The sequence below is a fragment of the Dryas octopetala genome, chromosome 7 (genome assembly GCF_963921425.1).
Source record: "Dryas octopetala chromosome 7, drDryOcto1.1, whole genome shotgun sequence".
Classification (NCBI taxonomy): Eukaryota; Viridiplantae; Streptophyta; class Magnoliopsida; order Rosales; family Rosaceae; genus Dryas; species Dryas octopetala.
In genome coordinates this window covers 3,509,105-3,532,366 of record NC_141372.1, presented here as the reverse complement: position 1 = coordinate 3,532,366, position 23,262 = coordinate 3,509,105, and the positions used below count along the sequence as shown (strand labels likewise).

Genomic DNA, 23,262 nt, shown 5'->3' with positions numbered 1-23,262 from the left:
GACTTTGTTTATAATTTGTAACTCATCAAGTGGATTAGTTGCTGTATTAGTTGATTGACCGACAATTTGCAATTTAGATTTGGGTTCCGAGTCCTTGATTGGTCAGAGCCATTGACGAATATGCCCCTCGTAGCATCAGAGAATTAGAATTTGCTTGGCTGGGGTTTGTGGTAGTTTTATATCGTGGGTCATGAAAGCACATCACATGTTCACATAGTAGAAGTTGAACTTGTTGTGGGACAGACTCGTAAAATCCCAACCCATTTAGGGCCTACCATCTTGGTTTTCGTATGTTTCTTTTGGGTTAATAATCAAAATTCTAGTTTTGGCCAAAAAAAAAAAATCAAAATTCTAGACTCTTCCATTTTGCTTCTTGACCCATCGCGACCCAAATTGGCGTTAGATATATTGATTTTATGAACCAAAGGGAAGGTGGGTGGGTCATAGTCTCACATAAGACTATAAGTCTATAACATGCGTAATTATGGTTTTTTTTTTTTTTTTTTTTTAAGAAGGGGATTACGGTAGATCTTAAATGGGAATGATGAATGATTAATGATTATGAATTGCTATTTGAAATGATCCATTATTCAATTCAACCTTTTCAAGTCTTTGGTTCCCATTCAAATGTCAAATTTTCAATGACATTAAGAAATAAAATAACTACGGCAAGTCATACGCATCACATCGAATACCAGTGATTAGTGCCACATAATCATGTGACATTGCAAATCATGTAGCCTTTGAATCTGGTAATTGGGAATTGATTTTTTTGCTGCCTATCAGTCTAATGTGATTTTAGTTGTCATTTTCGCACCAGCTGCAAATAAGAAACCATGTAGATTACTTAGGTATGTAAGCTAAAGAGAGTTCTGATTTGTTTGTTTGTTTCTACTTCCTTTTTGAAGTCACCTAAAAGAGACTCAAACTCAGGGGTCAAGAGGTACTTAGCAATTTTCACATCTTGAGAGCGATGGACTCCACTGGGATGGTGAAGTCTGATACTGCTTTTTCCATTCCATTGGCATCATATGATTCGCCATTTCAGCATCACAACTCAATTATTTCAATGCCCACACACAGCGAATCAACGATAAGGCAGTGGGTGATACAGTGAATACCAAAATGCCTCGACCTTTTTTTATTTTTAGTTCAGCTGTTCTTAATGCTTTTCTTCAGATTCTTCCTTAAGAAGGTTTGAGTGTGTAGAAGTTTCAGACCCAATTCATGATCTTTTTTCTTTTTACTTGTCCTGATCAAACAAAATTAGTAGGAAAATAGAAAGTAAAAGTATATACAAGAGCGGAAATGAATCCGTTCATTATTTTGATGGTTGAAAGGTAACGATTTACACAGTTCTACATTTCCTCGTACCCTCAAAAAGCTAGACTCCTCTCAACAGATGATCGTCATCATCAACATTAAAACCCTATAATTCTATAATGCTCTTCTTTCACTAAAGGTCGCTTCTATTCAGAGTCAGACTCCACCATGTTGCCCATCGCCTTTAACCCTCTTGGTCTCTGCACCATCATGCCAAAAATAAATAAAAGCGTAAACTTCCCATCTAAGATATGAACCCCTTAACTATTGAGTTATATTGCATAAAAGGACTAATAATAAAGGAAATTAAATCAGCCCCCTCTTTATTGAGAAAAATTAAACAACATGAATAATTGAATACCTTCTTGGAAATCTTCTTCTCCCTGACCTCATACCGTTCCAGGGTCAAGTCACACAGCCATGCGCCTGGGCTTACAAGCTATCAACAAATACACAGTAACAAAAATGAACGAATCAGAAAAATCTTTTCAAATTTGTAGCACAAAAAAGTAGAGGTCAAGGCCCCCAAAAGAAAAGGCATAGGGGTGGTTTTTGGCTTTTGGCTTTTGGCTTTTGCTTTAGGCAATGGGCATGCATGGTTTTCGAAAAGCACTTTGATCTGTTTGGAACTGAAAATTAATAAAAGTAGTTCCAAAATTATGAATCAAATCAAATAATAGTGCGTGCTGCTTCCGTGCTCTGCAGTTGGCAGTGCGGTCCACGCCGGAAAACAGGTCACGCAACGCAACTACCTCTAATTAAATAAGACGTGAAAATACCTATTTGCCCCTCGACAACGAGGAACAAAGAAACAACGTTAACCGGCCCAGAGACCGTTGGATATATGGCCCTTTTGTCAATTACTCACATTTGAGGCCCACTTGCTTAAAAAATCCACTGATGTCAATTAAATCACAGGCGTACACGTGGTACCGCCATACCCCGTCCATAAATAAGATTGGACTACCTACCCATAGTGTTATTTTTTGTAGTAACTAGTAACCTATAATAAATGTAATTATAATATTCAAGCCCAACCCAAGAGCTCGTCTTAGTGGTGCACTTGGACAGCTAACAAACTTTTAGGCACCATTAGGTATACATACGTGTCTATGTCTGGTTCTTGCTGTCACTTTAACACACTTGTTTGGCTTTTAAGCCAAACTAAAAATACCAGAAATTCCCTTATTAATATTATTCTATTTCTCCACCCCACCACCTAGTTTACCCAGCTCACATTTTATTAGATGAGTAATCTACCCAGTCCACATTTTGTGACAACAACAATTGCATAAATACAAAATAAGAATCCAATCAGAGGACCTAAGAATACAAATTTAAATAAGAAAAAGTGAAAAAAAAAAAACACACTCCTATAGATCCAAAAACCGAGTTGAATAGACCCACTGGTGGAGCTAATAGTGTATGTACTTTGACGCTTTGACCTTTCTCAAATTAAGCAATTATCAAAGCGGGTGGATTTGATTTTGCAATGGAGCTCAAAACTACTTCATTAATTTAATGAATAAATTGAAGGACTAAGCAAAAAAGGAAATTAGAGGGGCTGAGCTGCTTACATTGAGGGTGCGCTGAATTAACTTGGCTCTCTTTTTGGGTCTCTGAGGCAGTTTGGACCCTTTGATGGCCATGAAGTCCTCTTCCTTCTCTTTGTTGGTCAAAGCAATCACAAACTTGGGCGGCCAAACCATCGGTGGCGCCGCCGCGTCTCCGCTTCCTGACGAAGACCCACCACCCTTCTTGCTATCGTGCGCCGTCTCCGAAGATGCTCCAGACTTGTTGTTATTCTCATTATGGTGGTTGTGGTGGTTATTAGACCCTTTCTTATCGTGCGCACCCCTGTCGGGTGAAGCAATTACCCTCATAGCTCCGTTGCTCTGCCCTCTCATGGCACTCCAAGTTTCTGAGTTTCTACAGAATAAGCAGCAGCATAAAGATGAGATACATACAATACCAAATCAAATCAAATAAACCATGAAAAGCACCAAGACATAATAATAAATGGTATTATGTTTGAAAAATTAAAATAAATTTGGAGTTGCTGACAGAGAGAATAAAATTTCGAAGTGTGGAGTAGTGAAATTACGGAATTGACCTTGGGACGATCTAGATCGATTGTGGGTAGGAGAGGCTTAGAGAAGCTCTACGGGTTTTGCGTAGAAAACGAGCGTGGTTTTTGGCTTCTTTGGGGGACCTTTGTGTTCTTTCTGCTTTTAAGGAGGGAGTTGTTAATTTCATTTTCTTTAATGAAAAGTCAGATATTTTAGAGGGAGAGAAGGAAAAGGAAAGAGGGATTGGATATACAGTATAACGCGCATAGCTGGTTCTTGGGTGGTGTTCTCAGCCGTTGGATCGATACTGCCTTTTGGAGGGTTAAGGGTACGTGTCGAAATGTGGGACGCGTGGGACCGTCACCTAATCCATCATCAGTCATCGACGGTTAGAAAAGGGTTGTAAGTTGTAACAAGGAGGATTCGGTGGACACGTGGAAGAGGAATTGTCCATTCTATGTTTCCAATGAGCCCATGGAATCAGGGTGCCGGTCGTTTTGGATCAGATGCTATCATGCTAGGGGTGCGGTCAGGTGTGCTCAGATAGAAAATAAGCTTGCTACATGTCACTGAATCATTGGGTAGTTTATAACTGAAAAGAACAAAGATCAATCTCTAATTTCCAAGTGAAATTTACTCTAGCCAAGCCTAATAAGAGATCATCCAAGCCTTATGAATTTATGATCAATTCACTTGTAATCAGCAGTCTAGAATAAATAAGGGTGATAAATAAAATTCACAAAAAAGAGAACAGCAATAAATCAATGACATTAAGTAAGGTAATGATTCACTAAATCTCAAAATTTGGTTATAATTATCACACTTAACATGAACTAGGATTTAAACCCAAATTAAGATCTCCCTGTTACACTAAACTTTCTTTTTCCCTAAATTTTTGTTTCTATTTCATAAGGGTATGACTCAAACTCTTACCGTAGACGTGAGGATAAATATGCATTACCATTTGGCCTATAAATCTTCACTCTTCTTCCCTAACTTTAGGTGTGTATGTTATGTGTTTTCTGTTGAACAACCAAGTCAAAAACATAGCATAACTATATGATCAACCTACATTAATCATGGTTACCATTTTCCTACAAAGACTTAAAAGAATGAACCCTCATATATGCACTTACCATGCACTCTCCTTTTGGAGCTTACATCTGCACCACCCACCCACCTGACCAATTGGAGAGTGGATTAATACAAGCCTCATAAATATTCAGCCCAAATGCAGCAGCATTAAAGTCCAATCTTAAAACCCTCATCAGACTATTCTACTTCAATAACACACAACATTTCAAGCTCAAAGTACATAAAATTACACCATGTTAATCATCCGGGCCAAGACTATAATACCCATTGGCGTAAAGCCAAAAGTCAATGGCGCCTAGTGGATGTACCCTTATCCATTTCTAGGACGGCCTTATCCACTTCCACTCATATAATCATGCCAATCAGACACTTAATCTAAACCCACATATTATGATTCTCTCAAAAAAAAAAAAAACCCACATATTATAAACAAACAAACAGAAGAAATTTGTGTATTATGCAATAATTAAGCAACAAACACTTTCCTAAACAAAATTATTTCCCTTCCAAACATGTGATAAATCCATCACATATTTAATCTCACAAAGCAACGGTGAGATCAAGGCATACAGATCCATAATGTTGTAGCTGTACAAAAACAAACTCCAAAATAACTAAAAACGACAAAACCCACGCGCCACTAATTTAAACCTCAAGCCCACCGCATGTACTGATATACCCCAAAAACGATAAACCGACCCATTGAGAAAAAAAGCAAGACGCACAAACATGACACCGTCCAACCGGAGCGTCACTTTACGCGCAGCAAGCATCGTGTGAAAAAAGGCAATAATAGATAAAGCAAAAGTAGGTAGAGTGGTACTTAACCTGAGAATACGCTGAGGCGGTGGTTGCTGCGGCGATAACGGCCGTTGACGGAGATTCAAATACCCGTTGGTCTGACTGCCGTTGTTATTGGAGGGCTGGTTGGCGGAGTCCTTATCGGGTCGAACAACCCGGCGGTCAACCCGGACGGTGGTTCGGGTAACGGGGGCGTTGGAGTCGTCCTTGACCTGGATCTTCATGCACCGGAGGCGCTTGCGGTTCCCCCACTGCAAAACGAAGTCGGACGTCGTCGTTTGGCGGATGGCATCGGAACTCGCTCTCAGCAACAGTGAGGCTGAGGCATCTCCTCCTCCGGTTTTGTCTCTGCTGTTATTGTCGTTATTAGTGGCGTGCCTCATACTACAGTCCCTTTCCATCTCCTTTAGTATACCTGTACCCATGGATTCACAGCGGTTAGTTAAACTTGTTTTTTACATTTTAACCGAGGTTAATTAACACCTGGAATCAAAAGTAAAAAAGCACAGAAGAGGCAAATGAGAATCTGGGAATGGATTGTGGCTCTCTCTCTCTCTCTCTCTCTCTCTCTCTCTCTCTCTCTCTGCAAGTCCATCAAACTAAATTCAAATAAAAGAAGCTCTTTCTAAAATTCCAAATGGTATAGATGGGGAAGATGAAGATCCAAAATGCAGGGAAATAAATGAAGAATGAAAATTCAGTCTTTGACTTCCTATCATTCGAGTGAAAAACAAAGAAATGATTTTAGACTCTGGCAATCAATTGCGATTGAATACTCCTACCTTTTTTTTTTTTTTTTTTTTTCAGTTTCCCGGGAACCAAACAGAAAGTTTTAAGCTTTTACTCGAATTTCATAAAACTTATAGGGAAACACAAACTTCGGACTACCAGCAAAAAACTCCACCAAAGATAGATTTTTCGCAAAACATCGGTGAATTTCCAGGGTGTGAGCCTTTTTTTTTTCAAAGCTGGAAATTCAAGGACAATTGAAGAAAATCATCCAGAAAACAAAAAAATAATCAGAAAAAAGACGAAGAAGAACAGAGATTCTTCCCCACCCGATATAAAGGTCTAAGTAGCCCCACAAAACTAAATCTAGACAGAACAGAGATGGCAGAGAACTGGAAGAAGATGATGATAAAAGATTCCAACCCAAGCATGGATCCAAATGTAACAGAGAGAGAGAGAGAGAGAGAGAGAGGAGAGTCATGGAAGCCTACACATTACCTTTGAAAATCGGAAATCAAAACCAGAGAAACAGATTGCTTCGAGTGGCTGCTGCAGATTACGAAGAAGGAGATAAAATTGAGGCTTTTCGAAGAAAGGTGAAAATTCAAAGAACTGAGACTTTGGAGGAAATCAAATCCAGCAGCGAAATCGTAAAGCTGAGACTCGGTTTCTCTGATCTATGAATCGAAACAACAAATCCTCACCTGTATTTACTCAGATTTCGCAAGTATCCACCAGCCGAATTCGGAGAACAAATTTTGCTTCTTTTGAGGAATCTTTGCTCTTCTAGGCCTTTAGACTATGCAAAATCCAAATCTACAGCCAAAAAACAAAGAAACGATTGCAATTCAGAGCCTTTGTCCCTGACACTCATGAATGGCCAGTTGAGATTTCTTGGAAATGTACCTGTGGAACCAAAACCAAGCAAAACAATGAATTAGCGCATGCGACAAATTGTTCAGAAAACACAGCAAATCCAACTACCCTCACCTCCAAACTCGAATTTCTTCACCACCTCTCTGTAAATTTCAGTGAAATGAGATCGGTTTTCGCAATCGTCTAAGAAAGTCGTAATCCAACCCACTTCAAAAACTCTTCGAATGTATCTGCAAAACAGAAACCACACAAAAGAAATCCCAGTCATTCTTAGAAAACAGATTACATTAAAGCAATACAAATCGAGCTCCGTCCTCCATTACAAACCTCTCCAAGCTCTCTCTCTCTCTCTCTCTCTCGGACACAAACGCAGAGACGAGCTTCAATTAGATCCTTAAGATTACACACAGTCCAGCTCTATGAATTCTCTCCCAAATTCCCAAATTCCCAAATTACAGAGCAGAATAAAATCAACGAAATAGGCCTCGGAGAGGAAGACCAAAGCTACAGAGAGAGCTTCTATCCTTCTTCTTCTTCTTCTTCTTCTTCTTCTTTCTGATGGAACGAAATGCACTCTCATCTTTCAAACCCAGTCTTTATACCACCCCTCCCACTCTCCGTCACACTCCAACCGTCCAACACCGGGCATTCTTGACCGTTGATCAATAATCCAACGGCCCCCATGCCTCCTCTCCTAAACCGTCAACTCCGTCTCTTTTAAACCCCGTTACGACGTTCTCATGCGGCCCTTATCCCTTCACGCTGTCAGTGAATTTAACAGAATCTTCAACGCCGTTAAGTTGCAATAATTTACATTTGCAAATTATTGTTTATTATTTTTTTCTTTAACTTTTTTATTTTGTTTCTGGCGAACCGAACCGGTTCAGTGACGTTTGGACCGCTTGGTTCATGTAGTCATAGTGAACTAACTATGGTAACTTAACCAGAGTCATGGGATTAACATAATCAGACAATTTTCCGTAATGTCCGGTTGCTCTGGTTGATTACAGACCGTATACAAGCGAAGCTTAAATATTGTAAGTACGGTGTTGAGTCTGTTGACCAAATAAATTGTTCAATCTTGATCGTCAGTACTTAACTCTATTGGTTTAGCAATATGGCATATGGATTTTATTTTGGAATTGAAATAATGGAACGGTATCATATAAAAATTAGAACGTTATGATGCAGCATTGTATTACATTTTACTACGTGAAATCTTAATGAAAAGTTTTCATATATGTGTCACGTATGTATGAATTGGTAGTGACTACCAAGGATGTTTTATGGTTTGGATGGATAGATTATTAGATTTTGACACTCAATTCAATGTTGCAAGTTTTGCTTGGAGGAACAATAACATGTACGAGTATATTTACGAAAATCCTGGTGTTTTGATATTAATTAAGTTGAAAACTACATTAAACACTCTACTCTTTTATTAAATTGCCAATTGTAATTTTAATAATGCTAGTTGTCCCACATTTTTTTTCCCACATTTGTATCCCACTTGATGTGTCATTACTTTACTTGAAGGGTATTTCCTTTTTTTTTTTTAGGTTTTATTTTTTAATTTGTAGTGTCCAATGTATGAATTTCATGTAAGATGATATGAAATTGTGGTATAAAAATATAGTAAGTGTAGTATTACTGTTGTAACTTGGATAATAAATAACATATTCACAGACCACATTTCACCACTCCTTTGAAACTAGTTTTTTTTGCTTTTTCAATGATTGTCTTGAAACCAATACCTTTTTTTCGTTGTGAAACCAGTATCGTAAGCAAAATTAGTTTAGTGACACATTCAATTAATTATTACTCACGTGAAACATTTGAGTATAAAATATAATAAAATTCAAATGTTTATATACACTAGTACATTATTGGACCCACCCGAATGGTGCCTACTTGTGTTGCTTACCTACATTTTGCAGGAAGAAAGGGAATCTTGGGTTTGGACGCATGGTCTCCAACGCTCAATGGTCTAGTTATCTAGCTTGTCAGGTCCAACCCAAACCCAATTCAAGGCCCGTTGCCCGATCCACAATCTAGTTAATCTCGTATTAATCCCGTATTAGCATAAGAGAATGCCTCCTGTAATCCCATCTTAATGACATTTTCTTATCAAAGTCCCACTAGATTACCATTTGGAGACGGCACCTTAATAAGTTAAAGACTAGAAATACGACAGACACAGGAATTAGAGTCAAGCCACCGCCTTAATGGAACAACCAAAAGAAACATTAAATAAAGGCATAACGACACCAATCTCCGACCCACTTGGATCTCATAATTGCAAACTTTTAGAACCAAAGCCTGAGGCATGCACCAACAGACTCATGCACAGCAAACCTTCTAGTATTACTTTACAGCTGAAAGATGTACTTCCATTACAAAGGACTCACTTTAGTACAGGAGCTTGAGTTATATTTACACAGTTACACTAAAGCAATCAGAATAACAATCATCGAAATGCATCCCAAGATATGCTTGCATATAGATAAATCACAAACACATATATTGGTCATTCATGTTGCGTATAGATCATGCACTGAACCCCCTCTGAAGAGAGCTCCAACGGCCAGAAGGAACATTGACGCAGGCTTGTGCTGAAGCCTCGGCCATCTGCTCCTTTGTCATTCCAGCATTGCAGATGTTTGCCAGGGACCGCATGTGTTTCATCCCATATTGAGATAGGGATCCACAACGTGTCTCAAAAGTCCTCACCTGCAGAAAAGACCCATCAGCCAAACACGATTCTCTAAAAGATCAAAGTACCAAGAGAAAAAACTTCTCTTCAAGTTAATATTATCCAAGTTCTTGGTTCAGCCACACGTTTACAGAACCCTCAGAGATGCCTTTTCTTTGTCAGAGGAAAAATAATTGGTGTAATCTTAATCTAGGCATGGACAGATATATTATTGGTGAAAATCTCTTTTATATGCTGAACAAAATAGAATAAACAAGATTTAACAGCATTAGGCAGAGACTGAACAGGAATATTACCAATGCCTTGAGGCAGTCCCAGTCATCAACAAGTGCCTGCCCAGCAGGTCGAACTGCATTGAGCACCTCTGGACCTTTTTCAATTCCAAACAGGAGTTTCCCAATAAGTTTCACGCTTTGATCTATATGCATTCTGTGAGACATTGCTTCAAGAAAATCCTTTTGAGCTTGAACTTTCCTTGGTGAGCCTTCAGGAGCCTTTCGGAACTGTATCCAAAGAAAAAGAAAGAAGGTATCATAGAGGGGTTTAGATCTTCCGGTGACAGCTTATGTACAGAAGGAAATTATAAAACCATAGCTCCTTATATTCAAAAGTACATCATTAAAATTTCATTACAACAGTGGCTATTATGTAATCAAAACCATGTTCTTTCCAATTATATTCAAAGCATTAGGTTTTTGCACTTTCCTACCAATCCACCCAGGTAGATTTAGTTATTTCCCCTTTCCATGTAAAATCTGTAACCTCAACTTTCCTACACCTTCTCCCTACTTACTAACCAAATTTAATGGTCTCATTCTGTACACATTAGTAGTCCAAATTCTTGTTACCAGGCAAAGCCACTCCACTGCTGCTTTTGGAGCTTCATAGGTGAGCATTGATCATGGGAATGGTTCTAAAGTCTCCCTAGCTCTTATGATATGTTACCATTTAAACTATGCATAAATTAAGAATTCCCTATCATCATCGCTGATATCTCTCCTAAATTTTAACCACATCAATCATGATATCTAATAAAATATAAAACTTCCATATATAAGGATACCTAAAGATGAGTGATACATAAAGTTAAGGTTAACAACAGTTAATGTCTATAAGCAAAAGAAAAAGAACAATTAATTCATGGATGAAAGAGGTAAGAGATGAACCTTATCCCAGAAATGGACAAGGTCAGCATCACGCTGGTTGACAGCTTTTGAAGATGGCCTCAAGAAGTTCTCGCCCGGAAAAGTGTAGTTATCATTTGCAGGATTTGTCCCCATATACATGAAGAGATTGTTCTTGCTAAGCCCTAAATCTCCATATTGCATGACGTGAGAGCCAAAAGCAGAATTGTCACTCGCTGTCCTCTCTTTAACCTGGGCCAGCATAATGAAATCATAGAATTGCCATTAGCAACTAACAGGAACACATCGAAGTAAGGGCATCTAAATATTTCTTGGCTAGACCTCAAGTAACATTAATCCCTATGGAAAACCTTTCGCTGAATACAGACAATCTTTTTTATTTACTTAAAGTGTTAAACATACAATAATAATAGCTTATCTGCCTAGATTATCAAGGTGCAGTGAATGATTGTTTTGTGTACAAAGGAACAAGTTCTCACCAGTTTATACTGCTGGTGCAAAGTTTCTGTCCTCAAGTTGTGTATGTCGCTGTTCACAAGGTCAAAATGTTAAACCTCAAATGAAAAATTATAATTTGAACAGTTTCATTGTTCAACCTGAAAAAGAAACTGGACAAAATGATCTCATAAAGACAATCCGAATCCCCACACCACCACCGAAAAATAAAATAAAGAAAAAGGAAATGGAATTCAATGATACAGAATAATTGCCACTAAATAAGGATGCAGAGAATCAACTCAACAAGTAATGTACTTTCAAAGGAAGCTGAAATTGCTATTATGGATCAAGGATAACAAAGTGAAGCCGAAACTGCTAAACTGCTTTGATTCCCATCCTCTTTATCAAAAATTCAAAAGACAAAACACTCTGCATACCTGTCTTCCATCCAAGCAACACTATACAAGTCGCCCAGACAGGTTTCATATTCTGGGGGAGGACTAGGATACTCTCCAGGGCAGTAAGTCCCCCAACTGCTCTCTTCTGCATTTGATGCTGTGGTTGCAAAGATATTCAAACCTTCAGGAAGAAGACCCTCAAAGATACTTCCAGATTCACAAGCTTCAAGATAAAATACCTGCAGTATTACAAATTAGTCCAACTCTATTGGTATTTGCAGCACATATTTACAGTTCAACTAGTAACTTACCAAGCTTTTATAGGTCCCTGCAGCATGCTTCTTCTTCAGGACTGCTATCAGATTGTCAGCATAAATATAAGGACTGGTAGGCATCCCTGGGAAAAAGTGACTAGATAAGTTCTGGGAATATGAGCAAAAGAATATCAACATAGCCATGTGCAGACTTGATATCTCAATCAAATTTAAGAATTAACAGTAAGAAGACAAAGTATTAAGTATTGAACAACATATATTTCTATATCCATTTTCCAAATCTAATCGTAGGTGGTTCATTTAAGATGTTTGGCAGCCATGATTCAGCTTGAGTCCAAGTTGCAAGACACCTATATTTTGAATGTAATATAAGAATGCCACACTAAAACACTAACAGGCAATAATTCATCAACTGATATGGCCCATACAAACAACACCTAAAGCAGGCCAAATCATTTTATAGAAGTTTCTTCTCAAGAGTTACTAACCAAGAACTCCAGGACCACCGTGATCAGAATAGTAAATGAAAATATGATCATTCGGACCACTATCCACAACCTTCCCACTACCCCCTGTAAGAGCAGTTTTATTTCCAAGGATAGCAGCAAAAAAGTTGCCAACAGTAACATCCTCCCCAGTATAATCCTGCCACAATAAAATCAACCGCATGAGAGGAATTATAACAACTAACAATTCAAAAGTAGGTCAGAAACTAAAGGGGAAGATAACAGACCTTTGGGACTCCTTTATAAACGTCATCACCGTGTGGGCTGTTAATGATGACTCCAGGCCTAGGGTTCTCTTCATTGTAAGCAATATCATCATACATGAATACAATAATGTTTTCATCTTTCAGCCCACCTTTCTTCAGTAGTTGATAAGCATGACATATATCAGCCTAAAAAAAAAAAAGAAAGATAAAAGGGTCCATTTCAAACATCAATCGAGAAATGAGGGCTTCCTTCAAATATGTGAAACCAAGAAGATTTTATCAACAGTCATGACACAAAGGCAAAGACACAAAAGGTATCCATTAACAAAACTGTGTGAGTATGCTACTGATTAAAATCTTAAGAGCTCAGCAAGTACATTTGAAAATGACATCAGCTCTCTAGTTTGAGTCCAGTTGACAAATAATAACTTTTTGTGAGATCCAAAGCCTAGAAAGTGCTTTAATTTCATCTCTGGGGCCACCATTTGCTATATTCGCTTTGGTTTTGGATATTCAATCTTCTCCTTTCTCAAGATAAATCGTTTCTATGACAGTTCAAAGGATTTTTGTTGTTTAAATCAGACTGCACCACAATGACTCCATGATGGAGAAAATAATAAAAACAAAGACTTTAAAAATCCAAATGAGGCCCACGAATTCAAAGCTCCACGCTGACACACAACTTGGTGGATGCCGAATAACTTAATTTGTATGCAAACAAAGTGGTCCTTTCAACTCAAATAATGAAGCTAACTGCCAAGTATGTGGTCTTCATTCTGGGTCCCACAAAGGGTAAAGTACCAGTCTGTTTGAGGCCTGATGACCATGATTTTAGAGATAAAATCAAGGTCACCATCCTGGATAAAAGTAAGGATTTTTAGTTTACTTCTAAAAAACTCAACATTCAACCTACATATGTATGCATGAATTCATTGAAGCATGATTAACAAATTTTTAGGAACAATTCCAACTTCCAAGTATCAATTTAATCTGTGACAAAAAAAAAAATCTGATTCCTATACATGTATGGGTTAACATTGAGATGCACTTAAATATCTCAACCACATATAAATTAAAAAGTTTGTGTTATTCCATAAACTAAAGTTCATGTCAAACTGGCATGACATCAAAGAAGATAAGAAACAAAAAAACTTAAATCTAAATTCATATTAGTTCCAAAACAAACTCAAGCTTCCTAAATTTACTTTGAAAAATCCAAAACCAAGAATTGGAACGGAAAAGGCTAATTTAATATCAAACTCAGATCACACTTTGCAATCCAAAAAAAACATGCAAAATAAAAAAGAAAAAGTAAATTAAACATTCCAAAGTTATAATTCAAAATCCACTAAAAAGTAAAATTCAATAAGAAACAAATTAAGCTTAAGAAATATGATATATTGGGGAATAATCACCTGGTGCCTGTAATTCCAGTACCCATTGGAGCCAGCAATCAGAACCGCCCATCTGGTCCCTACAGTGCCATCATCCTGCTGATCATCACCACCACCGCTTTTGCGGAAGAATCTCGAAGCTTCCGAGGGTAACCGTAAGACGCCTCCGGTCAGGTCCCGGCTACCGGCTGCCAGAGAAGAGAGGAAGGCTAGGAACAGAAGGACGACGAACTCGCAGGTCAACCGAGCCATGGCGGTTTCCGGTAAAATTAGGGATTATCTGATTGGTGGATGGAGCTCGTATAATTGAAGCATAGAAGGTTGGAGTCGATATTTATTGGCGACCACGTGGGCTTTCTTTTTCAATAAGACTTTGTGGATTGGTTGCTGGCCCCGCTGCGTTAACCTTTTGATCATGGACTGCGTGCATCTGGACCGTACACGTCAGCACGGGATCTTGTGTGTCTTGTTTCGTCTTTCGCGGGCAAGCAACGTAGTATTTGCGAGAAAATAAGGGTGGCTTTTCTTACCGACAAAATCGAAAATACCTTACACGTCGGTTGTTTTTTTGTGAAATTTTGGTTTCGGTCTCATTACCGAACCGCACTGAAAGCTTCGGCCTTTGAAACGGTTGTACACTCCCCACACCGACGGTTATTGATACCAACCGACATCTATTTCATCTTATCTCTAATGGTGCGTTTGGATGAAGTATTTTGAAATTACTAAGAAATTCACAAATGACGGAATTTAAAACGATGTGATTTAAAATTCTAGAATATGTAAATTTTCTTGTTTGGATAACATGTAAACATAATGAAGTTTAAACACGGAATTTATGGTAGTTTTAATTTTTGATACATTAATTCAAAAGAGTGATGGTGATGGTGGCAACAATAAAAATGATGTTTATGGTGAGTTGACCAAATTGATAGGGGTAATGGCCCACAAGCGGTAGGAGAAATAGTGGTGGCTAAAATTGGGGTGTTGGCGGTGGCGGTGGCGGTGGCGGTGGCGGTAGCGGTGGTGGTGTTGGAAATGGCGGTGATGGTGGTGGCGGCGGTGACGGTGATGGTGGTGGTGGTGACGGTGATGGCGGTGGTGGCGATCTTGGTGTTGGTGTTGGTGGTGGTGGTGGTGGCGGCGGCAGCGGCAGCGGGGGTGGTGGCGGGGGTGGTGGTGTTAGTGGTGGTGACGTTGGCAGCAGTGTCAACATGGTCGACACGATTTATTTTTCTTTTGTAAAAATTGGAATTTTGAAAATGACACCAATTTAAGTGGAATTTAAAGTTGGAATTTACAGCCTTCAAATCCCAAGTTTTTTTCCACCTATAATTTACAAAATTCTGTATTTATTAACCCAAACAAGGAAATTAGAGCATGTAATTTCTTAAATGCTGAGTTTTGTTTAAATTCCGAGTTTTTTTCCTCTATCCAAACACACCATAATAGCCTCCTTTCTCTCATTGCGGCTTTCTCCATCTTCTCTCTCTCACAGACAACCAATCTTGAGTGGAGGTAGATGAGATCGACAATGGGACCCAACGCAGAGGCTGAGCAGTTCGTGGCCAAACGACGACTCCTGCTCCTCCACGACGCTACGAGGATGGTACGGCTCCTCTGGGCCCTGGCGACTCCTTTTTCTTCTATGCGTTTTTATCAGCACCACCGAATTCCTTTCCACCCTTCACCTTCACCATCACCATCACCATCACCATCACCATCATCTTTCTCATCTTCATCATCATCACCACATTATAGAGCAGCAGAAGTGCAAGAGGAGGAGGGGGAAGCTGCGGTAGGCCCATCACCGATCGAAACAACCGATACCGAATATGGCAATAACTGACTTTCGGCAGTTCGGCGTTAGCATCAAATATGGCCATTTCGACTAGCATCGGTCGGTCGTCTATTTGCCCATTTCAATTCGATTTCCGAACCAAACTCACCCCTAACGAGAATTACCAGTCTTCATCACATTATGGTTCGACGAGTTATTTTCACGTGGATATTTTGTTTTCATATTAAATGGAAATTTCTTTTTTTTTTTTTAATATAAACGCTAATTTCGTATATTTGAAGGTAATTACATTTTTTTATTATAAATAAGAAATTAGGATATACCTATTTACAAAAAAATTTCAACAAAACAATAAGCGACTAATTTTTTTTAGTTTAGGTACTAACATGAATAAAAACTTTTTAAATTAGATCATAAATTCAAATGGGAAATGAAACTGAAAACTGAAAATTTGGTTAAAGTCAATAAAAAAAAAACATATAATTGTATTTTTTGACCCTATAATTTCTTTTGATTCCACTATGATGCCAATATATTTGTTAGAACATATTACTCCAAATGGCTTAAAAACTCTTAAAATTACTTACAAAAATTTAACTTTAATTTGTATGTCACTTATTATTAATAGACTTTTAACTATTATGTATAGGGTTTTTTACCTAAATATCACCTGGATTATAGAGAGTGTGCTTTCGTATCACCCAAATTTTTTTTTTTTTACTAATTTACCACCTGAAGTATCAATATGTGCCGATATGGCACCTGCCATTTATTTATGTCAATTTTTCTGTTAACTTGAAAAGTAATATTGTCAATATATATTATAAAATACCTGAAAAACAAAACTAAAATCCAAATACACTAAAAAAAAAAAAAACCCAACCAACCCACCCTCACCCTCACCCTCACCCCCGACGCCGACCCATCCCCGATGATGCCGGCCTCCCTTCCTCTCATTCCCTTTCTCTTCTTAATTATATTTAAGGGCAAACTAGAAAGTTTGAGAAAAAAATAATAGTGCCTAATTTTAAACACCCTACTCACCAAAAAAATTTGTCTAAACCTCCACCCATCTAGAAACTCTTTCAAAACCCCCTAAAACTTATAATCCTAAATTACCCTTCTGACGCATGCTGACGCGCGCTGACGCATGCTGACACATGCTGACGTCACTGTAACTGTATTTTGGTGAAACTGTTTTTTTTTTTTTTTTGAAATTGAAGTTTTTGCTAAAACTCAATATTTCACTAAAACTAAAATCAAACACTGAAATTGAATTTCATTACACTAAAACTGAATTTCAAAAATTCAGTTACACTGAAACTGAATTTCAAGAATTCAATTACACTGAAACTGAATTTCAAGAATTCAATTACACTGAAACTGAATTTCATAAATTCAGTTACACTAAATTGAAGAATTCAGTTATGAATTCACTTACTGAAACTGAATTAAGTGATGAAACAATTACACCTCGACTAAAATGCAATTACACCTTAATTAAAAAACAATTACACCTTTACTAAAACAATTACACTTCACTAAAACAGTTACACCTTTACTGAATTCCGTTTCACTAAAAAGAACACAGCAACCTTATAAAAAAAAAAACAATAACAATACAATAAGCCATTGAGATGAGAGGAGTAGCCAACAATACAACGTCGTCCGATCATCTCACGCGCGACGAGTACACGACAGTCGCCACTGCCTCGATCTGTTTCTACCTGCAAATTTGATTCATCATATTTCAGAACCATAATTTCATTCAAAATTCATTTAAAACTCATGTTTCACGAGCTGAAACTGTTTCACGAGCTGAAACTGTTTCACGAGCTGAAACTGTTTCACGAACTGAAACTGTTTAATCAATAAATGTAGGCTTAAAGTTCCCTATACACAGTTACAACAACACACAATGAGGTTCGATTTGGGGTTTTTTGATTCATCAGCAATTGGTCCAATCCAAACACATAGCATTGAAGAGTACAATGAGGAGAAGAATATTAGTACCTGACTCGACGGAAATGGCTGCCGGAAAAGCCAGATCGCCGGCGGAGAAGCCGCGGCCTTTGTGGCTTCGATCTGCCGCCGTGGCTGATCAGATGGAAAATCCGAGCACACCATCGTGCTCAGGACGTCGAGAGGAAGAAGGCTTGGGTGGTTTGGCATTCCAACTCCGCCGAAAAAGGCAGATCGCCGGCGAAGAAGCCGCGGCCTTTGTGGCATCGATCTGCCGCCGTGGCTGATCGGATGGAGAATCCGAGCATACCATCGTGCTCAGGACGTCGAGAGGAAGAAGACTTGGGTGGTCCGGCATTCCAACTCCGTCGAAAAAGGCAGATCGCCGGCGAGCACCACCGATCGTAGTCGCGGCGATCTGGCGTCGACGTTTAGTTTAACGGCACGTGGAGGGCATAGGGAGGAAGAGGAAGGAGATGCGAGTCTGATGGGACCGGTCTCGCCGGCAACCGTCGCCAGACGGCGGCGCACGCGCCGGCGACAGCAGCGGGGAGAGAGAGAGACGCAGAGGGGAGAGAGGCAACAGATAGGAGAGAGAGAGAGAGAGAGAGAGAGAGAGAGAGAGAGTATTAGTTGGCTGAAAATGAAAATAAAACAAAAGGGGTAAAACTGGAAAATTAAAATATGGGGAGTCAAAGTTGACTGGGTATTAGTTGACTAGGGGGTTTAGAAAAATATTAAGTGTAAGATTGGGGGTTATAAGAGAGTTAGATTTTGGGTGGAGGTTATGGGAGATTTTATCTCTAACTAGGGGGTTTATAATTATTAACATAAAAGATTAATGATTTAACAAAAAATTGACTGTAGATACCACATTAGCATATATTGATATTTTAGGTGATAAATTGGCAAGAAAAACAATTTAAGTGGTATAAGAGCACACCTTTTATAATTCAGGGCGGTATTTAAGTAAAAAAGCCTTACGTAGATTGCTTGATACACATCGACATAACAAAATTGTGACACTCAGTTGTCAAAAAAAGCGAGCCTTGCATCTTTTTTGTTTTGTTTTTTGAATCTAAAAGGCTAAAGGCATCTAAAAAAATTAAGTTGTAATCATGGTATAAATCACAAACAATAAAATACGGTCATCTTATTTCAAAACAAAACAAAATTGCACAATGGCGTGGTGAACAACTGATGCAGACATGATGATCAAAAGGGATGTGTCCTTCCACCCCATAGTCCTCCTCATATCCAATCAGTAACCTCCGAATATGAGGTTCGGATTTCTTGCTCTGCAATTTCAGACGCAGCACTCACATCAACTCCAATTGTGGACAGATTCAATGAACCCACAAACAATTAAAAAAAAAAAAATTCATAAAATAACTTATCCACATCACATGTTTTCTGGAATGAACTAGTATTGGGCTGAAGGATTGGGCTTCGACACAGTAACTTGAGCCCAACTTCATAATCACTGGCCAGTACAAAGCCACGCTCACTCGGTCCAAATAATCAAAGCGCCTTTGGATTGGGCCTTTCCTAATCCGTTATGACGTAGAATTGATTTCCACGCAGCCAAACAAGCCATTTACTGATTTACCGCCACCCAATGCTCTTATAGGTTTATACTATAAAGACCATACCCAATGTGACGCAGTCACTCTCAGAAACCCACCAAATTCCAAACGCCACAGTTTGGCTTCTTCGTCCTCAACGTAGAGCACTCGAATTAGACAACCCCACAAGCTTAGAATTGGTATAATTTCCTTTTTTCTTGATACTTTTTTGGTTACTTTTCTGTACTTGATAATTTTCAGCTACTTTTTTATTAGGAATTTTTAAAATTTTTATAAACTTTGAATCTTGATGTTGATTCAAATTAGGGTTTCTGGTCACCGGGTAGGTTGTGTTTGATGTTTTACTTCAATGTAACTTTGCACGAATTTAAAGTGTTGGCTTTTCTGTTAAGATTTTAATCAGAACTGGAAATTTTATGTATTTGATCATTGTTTTGCTTTTGGTTCTGTACGTACTTATATTTTTTTTCTTCGGTGCAATTGTTGAAGTTATATGGAAGGAGAAGACAACATATTAGATGCAATATACGAAGAGGATAGCTTTGAAGATGGCGAAGATGTTGAAATGCTTGATGTCGAAGAAGGAGAGCTTGTGGAGGAGAACCCACAAAATGGGTTGGGACAGAGCGGCGCTGGCAATGTCAGTGTAGCAAACCAAGAATTTCAGAGTAAGAATCGCAGGCGCAGAGCAAAGAAGAAGAAGAACAAGAGAAACAGGAACGGCCCTGTTACTAATGTAACTGATATAGACAGGTTATGTCCTGCCCAATTAAGAACGAAAATAGTTACATGTATTGGAAAGGATTTTGGAGCTCTCTTGTGGTTTTTGACATTCTTTTAATTTTGTTGTTCTGTGCAGGTTTGTGTTGGATACATGTAGGCGTCTGAAAGAGAGGAAATCATATATGGTATATACTGCTGTTGGTTGTCTGGGTATTGCTGCATTGAGTGATCTCGTCAAAGAGGTATTTTACCTACCCCTTTAATGTAATGTAGTCTCCGATTCGGAGGATAGTTTATTACAGTCATATATAATTATATATGGCTAACCAAAATGGTTTTTGTGGAAGAAGAAAAATATGTCACACGTTGAGAGAAATAAGTCATAGAACTTAGGGTTTATACCTATGTCTTTTTTGGTCTAACTATGTGTGCATTTAGAATTTATATTGTGATTGACTTCTTCAAATCTCCTTGACAGAGACCATTATCAACTGGTCATGCATTTGGTACATGTTTATCTGCATTAATGCGCCTTGTTCTGAGATGATCCAGCCTTGCTTCTAGTGTTAAGAACTTAGTGCCTTGCACATGATACCTTGGAGCTGGGTTTTCGGTGATCTTCTCAACCGAAAATCATCTCTTATAGTGTTTCTCAATCTATTCTATTCCTTCCCGAACACTCTTGGTTTTGTTGCTTATGGGAGTCCTGTTATTTGGTGAATGGGTTATGCACTGGAAATGTTTTATGGGTACTCTTAGGGTTATCTTTACCTCCTGAGCCATCCATCTCTTTTTCTAGTCCCCTTCACATTATAGCTTTAAGGGGAAGGTGGTTTATCCTTTGTTGGGAGTGGAGTTGAATGATTCAACTAACCTTTTGCAAGGAAAGGTGAGATCTGGGTTGCTTAATTTTGGACCAGCTTAGAGCTGACAATGCTTATCCACACTATTTGGCCATACATCCTTAATTTCTGATGCTCAGTATTGTTTCCCTACCCTTTGCAGATTACTCTTGCAGAAGCTATTTTGCTCCTTCCAATCCTGTGCTCTGAGCTCTGATGTCCCCTGGCTGAACTACATCATATGCTATTTGTGTAGGTTGATATAATTCTTTTTAGAGTTTCATGAGCCAATATGCATGCAAGATCATCTTGACACATGTAAGAGCACTTTAATAGATATGTATAATGAAATACTCATCCATTTTTCAACTAAAAAACTCTATCATTCTGTTTGCTCCTCCCCCAGGAATTTTGGGTAGCTGTAAGCTCTATTCAAAGATGGTTAACCCTAATCTTATATGTAGTTGTTACAAGTGCTTCTATATTTCTAGTATATGAGTTATAAATCACTTTTAGTCCATAGGGAATCCAGTATCTGGAGAATGGTTAGGCTTTCCCTGCCAGAAACCATGGCATAATTGGGATATCCATGATGAAAAGATGAAAATTTTCAGGTGGATGCAGTCCAGTCTTGTGGAGGTCAGAAGACTCTTGATGGCAGACGCTTCAGAACAGGTGGTGGCATACTATGGAGTATCATTAAAACACGAGATCCAAAGGCCTATAAAGAGATAATGCAAAAGGCAAGGGATTTTGAGGTCCGTAATCAACTTTATTTTGTTTAGTGCCTTTTTCCTATAAAAAAAGGCCTGATATTTCTAATTTCAGCTGCCCAATATGTGGAAAATTAAATATAGATGTAACTTGAGGTGCTGATTTCCTTTCTGCAGTGCATGTACATGAGCAGAAAATGCATATATGCATATATACTTGTATGCTTTTATTCATGTAAAGGTCATATCTATATGACAACATTTTGGCTGTCTGGTAAACGATGATCCTGGAAATAGTTCTGTACTAGCCCCATCATCACCATTGGAGGGCCAAGGGGATCCTTTGCTAATGTAAAGGAAATTGTTTGAGTATGGTAGGTAGAGGGCAAATAAGAACCATAAATGGTTGTAATGTTTTATGAAGCTCACACTGCCTGCTGGTTCACTGACCAAGTTGAAAAATTGAATTATTTCCAAAGTAATCAAATCTCAGAATGAGAATGATAAAATGGAAGTTCTTTTACATGCTTATTGAACATTTCATTACTGTTTTGATCTAGGAACTTCATTAGTGTTTCTGGTGCTATTATGCCCATAAATTATAGTAACTTTTTGTTAGTGTCTTTATTGTAATTTTTACGATCTTTATCCTAATGCAGAAGCAATTCAAGCAACCGAAAAATAGACAAGCAACAGAGCAAAAGAAAGAAGGTTCATCTCAAATAATTGCCAAGCCATCTGAGGATGGTACTCCAGCCAATGTGTCGGATGATTTACAGCTTATATCCGAAATGCAGACTCAAGGCAATCAGTTAAATCCTGAAGGGAGGCATGTGTCTGTTCATGATAGGTTAAGGATACCTGTTTCATACGATGATGACTTGCTTGGAGGGCCCTCCAAAGATGATGCAACTTGATTGAACAACTGGATTTTTATCTGCCAGGATTTTGTTTCTAATTGAGTTAACTCACAACTGGGGTTTCATATGTAGAGAATTCTATTTGTTTTTGTTTGCTTGGAAGCAACAGAATTCTTTTCCCCCTATAAAAGAGTTTCACTGGAGTATATATTGGCGTTATGAAATTGTGTTTAAAGAGACTTACTTTAAGGGAAAAAACAATTTTGGTCCGGATGTTTTACCCTATAAAAAAATTTGGTCATGTGGTTTGGTCCCTATGTATTACATTATTTGCAATCTTAGGATATTTTGCACTCAACATGAAAATTTTTCTTAAATCAAAATTAGTAACTTGTTTAAAATCAAGAATGACTGAAAATCATGTAAATAACATTGAATTTGATTTTCAAACAAAAATGTCTAACTTAGAAGTTAAATCCTTCAAAATTTTGTGAGTCTTACTCTTTTTGACAAATAAATATAAAAAGGAAAAAAATTAGTTTTAGAAAACATATAAAATGGTTTTTCAATTATGTTTTCAGGATGAAACACCCTTTAATGAAATATTAAGAATGTTTTCTGCCACCATGAGGAGTCTTGTATAATCATGAATTTCAATTAATTCGTCCCATGAGAATGCTTTTTAAGGACAGCTTTTCTCAATCCAAGTCCATATCTAAAATTGCCTGCCGAAAATGAAAAGTTCGTCTTTTCATCATCTTTTTATTATTAGACATTCTGAAAGAGGTGTCCAGACATTCGCGTCTT

The 23,262-nt window shown here is 38.1% G+C and overlaps 3 protein-coding genes across 5 annotated transcripts; 1 reads left to right on the top strand and 2 right to left on the bottom strand.

Moving 5' to 3' along the window:
* Nucleotides 1-1,293: 1,293 nt before the first annotated feature.
* On the bottom strand, nt 1,294-7,443 carry LOC147278587 (uncharacterized). Of its 3 annotated transcripts, none has more exons than XM_086251842.1 (8): nt 7,221-7,443; nt 7,008-7,123; nt 6,722-6,923; nt 6,516-6,566; nt 5,316-5,703; nt 2,901-3,252; nt 1,685-1,762; nt 1,294-1,523 (listed from the first exon to the last, which is right to left on the bottom strand). In XM_086251842.1, exons 5-8 carry the CDS (start codon nt 5,687-5,689, stop codon nt 1,470-1,472), a joined length of 858 nt encoding a protein of 285 aa, XP_086107968.1. In that variant the 5' UTR covers nt 5,690-5,703; nt 6,516-6,566; nt 6,722-6,923; nt 7,008-7,123; nt 7,221-7,443; the 3' UTR covers nt 1,294-1,469. The 3 variants fall into 3 exon arrangements, with proteins under 3 accessions (XP_086107968.1, XP_086107969.1, XP_086107970.1); XM_086251843.1 differs by having other exon boundaries at nt 6,516-6,563; XM_086251844.1 differs by lacking the exon at nt 6,516-6,566.
* Nucleotides 7,444-9,096: 1,653 nt separating this feature from the next.
* LOC147278586 (vacuolar-processing enzyme-like) lies at nt 9,097-14,635 on the bottom strand. Its single transcript, XM_086251233.1, has 9 exons — nt 13,990-14,635; nt 12,596-12,760; nt 12,351-12,507; nt 11,899-11,984; nt 11,627-11,826; nt 11,231-11,279; nt 10,773-10,982; nt 9,903-10,109; nt 9,097-9,623 (listed from the first exon to the last, which is right to left on the bottom strand). Exons 1-9 carry the CDS (start codon nt 14,218-14,220, stop codon nt 9,441-9,443), a joined length of 1,488 nt encoding a protein of 495 aa, XP_086107359.1. The 5' UTR covers nt 14,221-14,635; the 3' UTR covers nt 9,097-9,440.
* Nucleotides 14,636-19,401: 4,766 nt separating this feature from the next.
* LOC147278585 (phosphorylated adapter RNA export-like protein) lies at nt 19,402-22,718 on the top strand. The gene is made up of 5 exons (XM_086251485.1): nt 19,402-19,496; nt 19,807-20,070; nt 20,177-20,282; nt 21,497-21,640; nt 22,255-22,718. Exons 2-5 carry the CDS (start codon nt 19,811-19,813, stop codon nt 22,510-22,512), a joined length of 768 nt encoding a protein of 255 aa, XP_086107611.1. The 5' UTR covers nt 19,402-19,496; nt 19,807-19,810; the 3' UTR covers nt 22,513-22,718.
* The last annotated feature ends 544 nt before the right edge of the window (nt 22,719-23,262 follow it).